This window comes from Penaeus japonicus, unplaced genomic scaffold (genome assembly GCF_977035675.1).
Source record: "Penaeus japonicus unplaced genomic scaffold, GWHDUDI00000001_assembly GWHDUDI00000039, whole genome shotgun sequence".
NCBI classification, from domain to species: Eukaryota; Metazoa; Arthropoda; class Malacostraca; order Decapoda; family Penaeidae; genus Penaeus; species Penaeus japonicus.
The window spans coordinates 9186500-9198999 of record NW_028234441.1 but is presented as its reverse complement, the minus strand read 5'-3'; the positions used below and the strand labels follow the sequence as shown (position 1 = coordinate 9198999).

Sequence of the window (12500 nt, the reverse complement as noted above, 5' to 3'; positions counted from 1 at the left end):
CCCTTTCTCCTTTCTGTCTATTCTTTATTTCCCCTTTCCCCCCTTCCTCCTTCACTGTCCCCTTTCCATCTCTCCCTCATTCCACCCCTTTCCCTTTTGCTCTCCATTCGCTTCGTCCCTCCTCTCCCTCTTCACTGCCTCTCACCTATTCCGTAACATGCCCTCAGCCAGCCTCGCTCTTTTCGCAGCACCTCCCCTTATTTCCTTCTCCGTTTCCCCTCTGTCAGGCGGGCAGACTCCGCACCTGTGGCCGAGGTCCGCGGACGCCTCTCGCGGCCAAGGCAGCGGCGGCGCGGACATGCGGACGGCCGGCTTCGCTCCTTTCTTTTATTATGGTAATGGCCCGTCATGAGTGGCTGGCGGGATGGACTCCTTGCTCTGGGCTGATCGTTCTTGAGAGAGAGGGGGTGAAGTGGGGGTGTGGGAGGGGGGAGGGGTAAGGGGTAAGGGAGGGAGGGAGGGAGGGAGGGAGGGAGGGAGGGAGGGAGGGAGGGAGGGAGGAAATAAGGAAGGGGGAGAGATGGAAGGGGAGGAATCATCGAGAGAAAATGGTGGATAGGAATTACCTCACATGTCTTTTCAACCGCGAGGTGAAGGTATACTGAATGTATATATATCTCGTACACGCGCGCGCACATTCCATTGCTGACCCACGAAATGTTTGTCCTTAATCCCAGGAGATTAACGAGGTCGAAGGATGGAAAGAAGGAAGTGGATTTAAAAGGTCGTATCAAGCAACGTAAGACAAATTCAACACGAAATCCTACAGTGAATTTAGTGGCTCTGTTTTCCTTTTCACTTATTTTACACCTCCCTATGTTTATGTTTTTTCTAAATTGGATGTAGTTGGAAGTGGGTGGGTGAGGAACAGCAGTGGGTGGACGGGTAAGGAGCAGCAGTGAGGGGGTTGGGGGGGAGGGAAGGTGAGGGAGGGATGTATTCCAGGGAAGAGCTGGGGGTTGAAGGCAGACGGGGGGGGGGGGGGGGAGAAGTGAGTGGGAGTGTGTGGGTGGGGGAATCTGGGGGGAGAAGGTAGAGGATGGGGCGGGGGAGGGGGTGGGTAGGAAAGGAGGGCCGGGAGGATGTAATCAATGGGAAGAGGCACCCTATACGCGACCCACTGAAACCTGACGCAGCTTAAGAAATTGAATCTTTGATGGGGGCGCAGTTTGGGTGATTCGCTCCCAATTGGTGACGTCATACGGTGTACCCAGGGTGTGGGACATTATTTACTGTTGAAACTGGCACGTCTTTGTTCATCTGGCAGGCTCCCTTTTTTCCATTGATTCTCCTAAAGTTCTCGGAAGGCTGTAATGTACGATGATCTTGCATTTTGGAACCTGAAAACAAGCCTTATGCCAATTACATTTCTGGAAATAATGGTAATAGGCTTCTCATTAAGATGGAAACCAGTTATATAGGACTTATTAATTCTCTCCCTCTCCCTCTCTCTCCCTCTCTCTCTCTCTCTCTCTCTCTCTCTCTCTCTCTCTCTCTCTCTCTCTCTCTCTCCTCTCTCTCTCTCTCTCTCTCTCTTTCTCTTCTCTCTCTCTCTCTCTCTCTCTCTCCTCTCTCTCTCTCTCTCTCTCTCTCTCTCTCTCTCTCTCTCTCTCTCTCTCCCTCTCTCTCTCTCTCTCCCTCCCTCCCTCCCTCCCTCCCTCCCTCCCTCCCTCCCTCCCTCCCTCCCTCCCCCTCTCCCCCTCTCCCCCTCTCCCTCTCAGCAAAGAATGTGTTTAAATGTATTTATTTACAAGCTATCAACATTTTCTCCCCATATTTCAGGGTCGGCACTGAGCGAGTATGTGAGCCGATACGAGGTGTTACGCTATAACACTGAGCAGGTCCATCGCGACCATGAGCGTGTCAAGAGGTCACTGTATAAAGATGAAGAGGTGAGTCTCCTTTTCGGTATTTACATATTCGATAAAAATGTTATTATTGCTTGTTTTGTGGATTTATTCATTTTTCTCTTTATTGTTTGTTTTGTTTTGAACATTTTTTGTTTATTTTGGTCTTTCTTAAGATTTTCAAAGTAGTTGAGGCAATGACAGAAAAGTTTTTGAATATCTGTGTCCTTTAATATTACGTTTCTGTGAGGAAGAGAAATAACCTTTTGTATTTCTGAAGGCTCGGTAGAATGTTGCTGGAATAAGCACTTTTCTCGACCAGTCGTTGGATATGCTACCAGCTGTTATTGATTAGTTATGTTGTGTGTAGATTGTTTACATGTGTGTCATGAAAGGATTTTTTTCTTGTTCTTCCTGTTCTTCACTCTTCTTCTTCTCCTGTTTTTTCTCCTCCTCTTCTTCTCCTGTTTTTCTCTTCTTCTTCTTCTTCTTCTTCTTCTTCTTCTTCTTCTTCTTGTTTTCTTCTATTTCTCATGTTTTCCTCCTCTTCTTTTTTTCTTCTTCTTCTTCTTCTAATTCTCCTCCTCCTCCTCCTCCTCCTCCTCCTCCTCCTCCTCCTCCTCCTCCTCCTCCTCCTCCTCCTCCTCCTCCTCCTCTTCCTCCTCCTCTTCCTCCTCCTCCTCCTCCTCCTCCTCCTTTCTTCTGTTTTCTTCTTCTTTTTCATCTCCTGTTTTCTTCTTTCTTTTTCTTTTCTGTTTTCTCCTCCTCCTCCTGTTTCTTCTTCTCATGTTTTCTTCTTCTTCTTCTCTTCCTCCTCCTGTTTCCTTCTTCTTCTTCTCCTCCTCCTGTTTCCTTCTTCTTTTCCTCCTCCTTCTTTTCCTTCTTCTTCTTCCTCTTCCTCCTCCTCCTCTTCCTTCTCCTCCTCCTCTTCTTCCTCCTCTCCCTTCTCCTCCTCCTCCTCCTCCTCCTCCTCCTCCTCCTCCTCCTCCTCTTCCTCCTTCTCTTCCTTCTCTTCCTTCTCCTTCCCCTCCCCCTCCTGCTCCTCCCCCAACCGCTCCTCCACTTCCTCCTCCTCCCCTTCCTCCTTCTTTTCCTCCCATTCCTCCTTCTTCTCCTCTTCCCCTTCCTCCTTCTTCTCTTCCCCATCCTCCTTCTCCTCCTCCCTCCTCCTCCTCCCTCCTCCTCCCTCCTCCTCCTCCTCCTCCTCCTCCTCCTCCTCCTCCTCCTCCTCCTCCTCCTCTTCCTTCTCCTCTACCTCCTCTTCCCCCTCCTTCTCCTCTTCCCCCTCCTCCTCCTCCTCTTCCCCCTCCTCCTCCTCCTCCTCCTCCTCCTCCTCCTCCTCCTCCTCCTCCTCCCCCCCCCCCTCTTTCCCCCCCTCTTCCCCTTTCCCCTCCTCTTCCACTTACTCTTACTCTTACTCTTACTCTTACTCTTACTCTTACTCCTTCTCTCCTCCCCTTCCTCCTTCCCCTTCTCTGCCCCACTTGCCCTTCCACCAGCTTGCCCTTCTGCCTCCTCCTCCTCCTCCTGGTATGTATGGAAATATCCTCAAAGTTGGTATTGCTGTTATTCATTAATATTTTTTTTCTTTCCAGCTGACCATATCATTTGCCTCCCATGGACGGTCGTTTCACCTGCGACTGAAGCGGGACACACAGACTATCAGTCCGTATGTCAAAGTAGAAGTTCCACCCAGATTAGAAGGGCTGGATTTTAACCACCTTTATGAAGGGACAGTCGAAGGTTTGTTAGCCTGGAAATGTTTTACTTTGAGTCTTTTTATTGTATGTGTTTTAGTATGGTAGTAGCTGAGTAAAAGTTTAGATGTAGCTGCTTTGTCTCTTTTCTCTTTTTTTCTCATGTTTTTAGAGGTTTTGGATAAATTAGGCTTGAATTTTTGCTTTGTGATGTGAAAATGCTTTGAAAGCCTCATAATTGGGAATCGTCCCTTTCTAATTGTTTTTTGTTTTTTTCCCTTTTCCAGCTGACCCTGGATCAAGGGTCTGGGGAAGCGTTAGAGGAGGAGTATTTGAAGGAGTTATAGATAGTGGGCGGGATGGTGTATACTACGTAGAGCGAGCACACAAGTATTTTGCTCGCCACAATGCAACATCCTCGGGCTTCCACTCCCTCATATACCACGACAGCCATGTGGAGGACCCATATGCCCGGGTGCGTTCTGGGCATTCCTCAGGCTGTGGTATAACAGATGACGTAGCAGCATGGATGGACCGTGTTCAAAACTCCGTAGATCTAGCGGAGGAAAAGGAGGAGGCTATTAAACATTACCAACAAACTCCGGCACATCTGCTTAGTCAGTACAAGTACAAAAAATGGCTAGACTCTCATGATAATTACAAAACAAGTGAAGAGGAGGACGGCCTTTCAGATTTCTATGAAACCGTCTTGGAAGATTACCACAATAAGTACAGTGCGCAAGCCAACAGTCGAACGAAGAGAGCAGTTGGAATGGGTGTTGGAGAAGACAACAAGGGAACGTGCTCTCTCTCAATCCAAACAGATCCCATGCTGTGGCACCATATATACAAACAGGTAGAGTATTTGGGCTAAGGTATTTGTCAGGAGGCAGTATGCTAATAGGGAAAGTAAGAAGATATGTTCTGGATAAAGAATATGTTTTTACTAGAAAATTTATTTAGATAAAAAATATGTTTTGAATAAAATTTTGACCAAGTGGTTTATTGCTTGTATGAAAAACTCTGGTAAACAATATATCTTTGAATGGCTTTCAGTAGTAGAGAATAGTTTTTTACAATAGCCTAACAAAGTGTGATATCTTATTTTCATATATTTCAGGAGGAAAATGATCCCATCAGGACTCGGGATGAAATAACAGCAATGATCTCACAACACATCAAAGCCATCAATAACATCTATGGCAATGTAAAATTTGAGGGAAAATATAAGCACAGGAACATACGGTTTGAAGTGCAGAGAATCAAGGTAAGCAGTGCAAAACTCTAGTTCCAGCACTGGAGAGGGCTTGGTTCTAGTTAATGTAGAATTAGATGACTGAAGCCAAAGAGCCCCTTTCAGCTCATGCACTGGCACAAAGGGAAAGGGCGAGGAAGCACTTAGTTGGCCAGCAGCAAAAATGCAAGTCTGATTAATAGTCTTTGTTTGGGGTATTTTTTTGTGGTCTTTGGAAGAACCGAGTATGTCGGAGCCATGAAATCAATGTTAATCTGAAACGCTAGTGGACATAGTTAAAATATTTCTAGTTTTGTTCTCTATTTTAGATTATAATGCTGGGACTCTTTTGTTTGTTTGATGTCAAATTACATTTTATACAGTATTTGAAATAGTGGCAAAACAAAAAAGATATGGCAGAAAAAAACACTATACACAGAGTAGGTTTATATTAAAGATAAATTTATAGGCTGTGTAGCCACTTTTCTGTACAGTTAACACTCATTTACGAGAAACTACTCTCCTTGAATAAAAACAATATTCTTTGATATTAGTCTGATGTTAGTTTTATTTGATGAATCTTCTTGAGTGTAATTGTTTTTTTTATCATAGCGTAGTGCTAATATGTTGTTTGTGTCATTATAGTCACACAAATTATTTTCACATAATAGTTGTTTTTTTTTCATAGAGAATATAAGTGACATGTATGTGTGTTTTATATGTGATGTGATCATTTATCTTTCATGATTATGTAAAATATGCAGATTTGAGTGAGTGGATTATTGATTATAGAAAGGATGTATGACCCTATTTAATATAAGTGACATAATGATATATTTCATGGTTATGTAAAATATGCAGATTTGAGTGAGTGTAAAAGGATTTATGACCTAATTTAATTCCTTTCAAGATCGACAATGATGAGCCTTGCCGTCCCAATTGGATAGGAGAACCCAACAAATTCTGTAAAGCCAATGTAGATGTGAGCAACTTCCTGAACCTACATTCCCAAAAGAAGCATGATGATTTCTGTCTTGCTTATGTATTCACGTTTAGGGACTTCACAGGTGGAACCCTTGGCCTCGCCTGGGTTGCTTCTCCATCAGGTATGTTGTCTCTTTTTCAAGTACATGTTACTATTGGGAAATTATATGGATTGTTTAATATGAGTAAGATATTTCTAATTTGTAGTATGCATGGTTTTATAATGTATTGTTTTCATAAGTTGGACAAGATAATGTTTATGGTGCTAATGTATTGATGATTATTTGAATAGGTGCCTCTGGTGGTATTTGTGAAAAGTACAAGACCTATACAGAGAACCTGGGAGGCTTCCGTCACTCTGAGAAGAGGTCCCTCAACACCGGTATAATCACATTCCTCAACTACAACTCCCGAGTTCCTCCAAAGGTCTCTCAGCTCACGTTGGCTCACGAGATTGGTCATAACTTTGGCTCGCCGCACGACTTTCCGGAGACGTGCAAGCCTGGGGGTCTGCTTGGGAACTACATTATGTTCTCCTCTGCCACCAGTGGAGACCGGCCGAACAATGACAAGTTTTCTCAGTGCTCCATTCGCAATATATCACTGGTTCTCGATGCCATATCAGAAAAGAGAAGAACAAACTGTTTCTCAACCAACAATGGTGCCTTCTGCGGAAATAAGATCGTTGAAGAAGGGGAGGAATGTGACTGTGGTTATGATGATGAGGAATGTGAGGAAAAGTGCTGTTACCCTCTCAAGATTTCTCAGAATGACAAGATGCAAAATTCATCTGCAAGAGAGTGCAGACGCAGAAAGAACACACAGTGCAGGTATAGTACAATTTGTCAGTTTTTGAAATGTTATTTTTCCTACATAAGTGAATGTGTAGATATAAATTTTTGACATCTTGTTTTAACAATACAATTGATATTACGAGGATGCAGGGCATCAATGATGATTTCCTTCTGAAACACATTGTTTACTGAGAATGATGAGTGTAAAATCCTAGTATCAGTGTTATTTTTTTAAGTAATATGGAAAGTACTATGTTATATTACTTGTGTATTCAATAGATTCTGGTACAAACATTATCATACTCATTTCAGCTTGTCTTACTTGTGCCCATTAAGAGAAGGCAGTGTCCTAACCTTTCAAAGAAGGGATATTCTGAAATAAAAACTAATCATTCAACTAAAAGAAAAAAGTTTTGGCAGAAAAGGTGCTCTGTAATGATGGTCTTGAAAATGTGGTTGAGTTAAAATCAGTAAAGGCATCTGGGAATGACTGAATTTGTATTTAAGGCAAATCATTTATAAAAGCAGATCGGTTTTGAAGAGTAGGAGCAAGAACAATGAAATAAACAGAAATGGGATTATAAAAAAATACAGGTGCTTTAGAGTAATGTCTATCTGTTAATAAACCCTCTGTAAAGTGAATCTGGATTTTGAGTTTACTGCTCTTATTTTTCCAAGATATTTAAAATAATTTGTTGCTATCTTTTCAGTCCAAGTGAAGGACCTTGCTGCAGCAGAGACCACTGCACATATGTGAAGCATGATGCCCGAGTTCAGTGCCATTCTGAGACAGACTGTGAGGAGTCGGTGAACTGCAACGGTCGCATGGCACAGTGCCCATCCCCCAGGAAGAAGAGAGATCACAAGCAGTGCAATGAGGGCACAAAGGTAAAGCTAAGAATAACTTCATCTTGTTCATTTATTTAGATCTAATGATAACGTGAAACATATATTTTGCACTTAGTATTTTTATATATTTGTTTATAAGTAGCAGGAAAGAGAGGCAGTGAGTAGTATTGCATTGGTTCTGTCATTATTTACTGCAATGCATCCCAAAGGATCAAATCCAGGAGAAACCATGTATTGTTTACTGATGTACAATATTATTAATGTGTATAAATTGTTGATGTTATATTACATTGTATTACCATAAGTGAAAGATTGTAAAATCCACATTTGACAAATGTGGAAGAAAGAATTATACTGGACTGTCTTCTTTACTCATATTAATTTTTTGTTTTCATTTTCCCAGGTCTGCATAAAGGGAAAATGTAGTGGATCCATATGTCTTGCACACAAGTTGACGGAGTGCTTCCTCACATCAGACCGTGTGAAAGATAAGAAGAAGCTGTGTGAAATTGCTTGTCAAGAAGGCAATGACACTACCACTTGCAAATCTACTTCAGAACTAAGGCACATCTTTGGGGAACCTGTATTTATGAGACCTGGAGCCCCATGTAATAACTTCCAGGTGAGAAGATCTGCTCTACTGTCAGTATTCTGAATTGATTTTGCTTTAGGATTAACTTGCTGAATTAGCAATGCACAAACAAAAACTGTGTTTCATTCTTATTATAAATGCTTAATTCCAGGGTTATTGCGATGTCTTCCAAAAATGTCGTGCAGTGGATGCCGAGGGACCTCTTGCAAGACTCAAGAACCTGCTCTTCAACCAGGACACGCTAAACAGTGTTGCTGAGTGGATCACAGTAAGAGCATTATCTGTTTTCGGTTGTGAGAATTTTTTTCCCATGTTTATTAAAAAGAATAAAAAGATAATGATTTATTTTTTCAAGTTGTAGAAAAAACTTATATACCATAATATTATTCTCTTTGTTTTAAAAAAGAAATATTTCATGTCCAGAATTCAAATTAAGTTTTAAAGATCTCTCTTTATTATTTTGAGTGACAGTATGTAACATGTTCTTTTTTTCTTGCAGAAGTAGTTTTTATTGAGGGCAAAATATGCTAATTATTATTTTGGAATGAAAAGTTATTATTATCTCATAAGTAATTGACACATGGCTGCCATTCAGTAGGTTTAGTGTAATGAGGGAGACTCAAGCTTCACTTCAGTCATTTTTTCTGCCAAACTCCTGCTCATTTGTACATTAGAGTACGGAAAATCTTATCCGCAACTATATATACTCCCTCTCCTTCTGCCACTCGGCATAACAGCCAAACTGGCAGTAGCACTGCACATGCCTTGCATGTGGTTAAAATCTCATGGCATCAACATGTTGACACCTGTCTGTAATGGGTTAAGGCTTAGCTCTTTCTGTTTTTAGAATGATTCATCATATGCTCTCCTAATCCACAGCAATATTGGTATGGTGTGATGCTGCTAGGTGTTTGCTTTGTGGTCTTCATGGGCATTTTCATCAAGTGCTGCGCAGTGCACACCCCATCCAGCAACCCTCGCAAACCTCCAGCACGATCTATAACAGAAACTCTACGTAGACCTGTCAGCACTCTCAGAAGAGTTAAAGTAAGAGGATCAATGATCAGCGAAATATACTATTAACATATTTTGAATTTTTTTTTTTTAGAATATTGTGAATATGAAATTGAATGAATTAAGGTATAACATAAAATAAGAGTCTGAGAAATACCTTAGACTGTTGTTTGAATTCTGCCTTGTGTTCTTTACTCAGCGACATCGCCAAGGCCCAAGCCCAAATGCCCAGGGTGCCCCAGGTCCCAGTCACCATCATCACCACCACCACCTTCACCACAACCAGCCTGGGCCATCTCGTCATAGTGGGGGAGCACCCGCAGCGTTGCCCGAGCGGCCAAAAGGCGGACCCAAGAGGTCCAGTCGGGCATACAGTGACGATCCGCCGCCACCCTACCCTGGGAATCCCAGACCCCTTAGCTCTTCAAATCCAGGAAATTCTGTCACACCAGTCAATCGTAGTGGCCCTACCCGTCATGGCTATGGTGAGGGCCGGGGACACTATAACAGACCCAAAGGTGAGTGAGAAAGGTTCTGACCATCATTCTTTGGTTGTTGAGAGAATAAGTATTTGGAAGATTAACATGCATTCCAGGATTCCAGAAACTCATTGATTGTTTATTTTTTAAGCTTTGTTTGTTTTGTTTGCCTTTAGAGAGAGACTTTGGATCTGGAATGCATTTGTGAGCTTTAAATTATAGTTAATTAGTTTACATTCTGAATTTGCACTGCATAGAGGTCTTTAAACAATAGTTACCAAGTGCAAGAACATTAACTGCTTAAGTGGTGAAATAGAATTATGTGAATGTGCATGGAGAAGATAGAGGGAATGCTTTATTACATTAATAAGAGTAGTTTAAATAAAAGATTTTGGTTTTGGTTGTTCATTTTGCATGTTGCTCTATAAAACCATGGTATGTTAACCTTTGGCCTGTGATATATGGTATTACTCTCTTAATCAGTGGGTTTATGACTAAAGTTACACACTTTTGAAGTACATATTTTGTGTGTGATGGTCTTGACTCTAATTAACCCAATGACGACGGTGCATCACACTCGTGTGACACAGCCAAACTCCCGATGCCGGGTCGTCATGCCAGTGTGACGATTACAATGCAATATTGCATTCGCCCCACATAGGGGTTTTCGTGTAGCGCGTGCCCTGTTGGGAAAGGGTTAAGATACTTGGAAAAAAGGGCAATTTTTTTTTTCATCAATATAGTACCATTATCACTAGCCTTGATTTTTTTTTTTTTTAATGCATGGATGCATTTTTGGATTTTAACAGAGGTTTCTTGGAGTTTTGAGTTTTTTGTTTGTTTGCAAATGGTCAGATGCAGCTTGACGTAAGTATCTTGAGAAGTGTTTCTTACTTCTGGAATTTGCCTCTTCTCCCAAGATTATGATTAGTAAAAAAAAACTCTGAAAAGAGTTGGTATTTGCAGACTTTGTTTATGATAGTCTATGTGTAAAAAGGTGTTGTAGATATGTAGGAAAACAAATGTACAGATGGTGCATCCTTTGACTCTATTTTTGCCATTTAGAAAGTCAACAGTTCACATTATTTTTCATTTGATAAGTATATAAACAATGTTCATTTTCAATTTACTGGTAATAACATTCATTTCCATTTTGATATATTTGGTTGCATACCACCCACAAAGCAGTGAGTGTTCCCAGTTCAAGGGACAGTGATATGAGATGTGCATCTGTCATCCTCAAGAGAGATATATGCAGAATGTCATTCAGGTCTAAAAGATTAATACATTTTTCACCTCACTTGTAGTAGTATAAACATGACAAAAAGTCTTTTTTTTTTCAAAAGGAATGTGTAGAACCATAATGTAATAGATGGCCTGCATTTGTGACTAAAGAATGTTGCTCTAGTAAGCATTACTCTTATACTGGGAGTGTCTCCCCTTTTAAGTAAAAATAATGTTTTCCCTTTTCATGATAATTATATATTTTTTCTCAATTTGGAATCTGTATCACTCTTTCTCCTATGTTACACTTGTAAGATACTAAGGAATATGTAGATAAGAAGACATTTTCCTTGTAATTATGATTTACAAGGGAAGGAGAAGAAAGACTGCTTGCTTCATTGTCTAAAAAGAGATGTCATAATTTTACAGAAGGAATATCCTTGAGTAGTTCTTTAGATTCAAAACCATCTTCTCAGAAAACTTAAGTAAACTACTTTTCCCTAATATTGTAAGATGCTTTGAAATCATTATTAGTTAAATACTTAATGTAAGAGAGGCCTGCACTCTCATTACGCTTTTTTTTTTGTTTTTTAATCAGAAGATTCAGGAACAACCAAATTTAGATTTTGTGTTGTAGAAAAGTTTGGACTTACATGAAATTTTCTGGACAAGAAAATGGTGATTGTGTAATTGAATTATGATCACGAAATTCACAAGTTTGACCTAAATGTGCCTTATTCCAGAAAGTTGGACGTAATAACAGCAGAAAAGTTTGACACTTTAATCTCTATTCTTCAAAAGGTATAGAATAAAAATATGGTCTGCCTCATGTAATTTTTTTTTAAATCTGTAAATACAGTCAATAATTAGCAGGACACTGGCACAGCCTGTCAAACTTACATAGATACAGAATATCTCACCAAGAAAGAAGTGCACATCATGAAAGCACTTTCCTAGAATATCAGTGTGCATGATCTTAATATCTTTTTAGTACATGTTAATTAATGCCACACTTCTGATTGTCTGCTGCGTGAGCTTAGGTTGGTCCTACTTAACAGATCAATTGTACATTAACAGTGTTTTTTAGGTTTATTACATCTATCCCACTGCTTAGTTATCTGTAAAAGGAAAAGAGAGTAATAATGTGAAGAATACTTCTTTTACCTTTTCTTATTATATGACTTTATTTGTATTGTTATAAGTGTTAAAGATTCTAGATTTGTCATGCTTAATCCCCCTCTCTTCATCATGTGAGAGTAAGCTGAATAATGTTTTGTACCACCAAAGCTGTATGCATGCAAAGTACCTTTTACTTGGCAATGCTATTATGCTTAACTTTTGCATGCATGTAATGGCATATGAATATGAATCGCCTTACATTATCAAAAATGAAAAAAATTCTCAGGAAAGGGGCTATTTCACTGTAGTCATGAGACTACTGTACATTGTTACCATTACCTTTATGAAGCTTTGTTACCGAAGAGTGGGCCACCATACAAAAAGAGCAGTTGAAACTATGTCAGTTATTTTTATTGACATTTTTTTATGGAAATGCTGAAACATCTTTTTTTTGTATAAAATAAGTCTGCAGACTTTATTTTGTAAAATAAAGCAGTCAGAGGATTAACCATATAAGGATTGGAAATGCATGGCTAGTGAGCATGTTCAGCCATGCCCCTGATTATAAAACCCCTCACCAAGGTTTGGAAAATGGCCAAGTAAATCTTATTGGATGGATGAAGGACTCTGTAGAAGGCAGATGGCAATCAGTTCGCTGTATTCTGGG

At 40.4% G+C, this 12500-nt stretch overlaps 1 protein-coding gene across 4 annotated transcripts in view; it reads left to right on the top strand.

The window, feature by feature from the left end:
- Positions 1–12500, top strand: part of kuz (zinc-dependent metalloprotease kuz) — a 184869-nt gene that overhangs the window by 162557 nt on the left and 9812 nt on the right. For all 4 annotated transcript variants that reach the window (XM_086533359.1, XM_086533358.1, XM_086533357.1 and 1 more), the window contains 11 exons: positions 1783–1892; positions 3443–3590; positions 3832–4400; positions 4665–4811; positions 5689–5884; positions 6055–6592; positions 7267–7444; positions 7809–8027; positions 8149–8265; positions 8877–9044; positions 9211–9529. In XM_086533359.1, the coding sequence (XP_086389485.1) occupies positions 1783–1892; positions 3443–3590; positions 3832–4400; positions 4665–4811; positions 5689–5884; positions 6055–6592; positions 7267–7444; positions 7809–8027; positions 8149–8265; positions 8877–9044; positions 9211–9529 (2709 nt within the window). The remainder of the gene's footprint in view (positions 1–1782; positions 1893–3442; positions 3591–3831; positions 4401–4664; positions 4812–5688; positions 5885–6054; positions 6593–7266; positions 7445–7808; positions 8028–8148; positions 8266–8876; positions 9045–9210; positions 9530–12500) is intronic.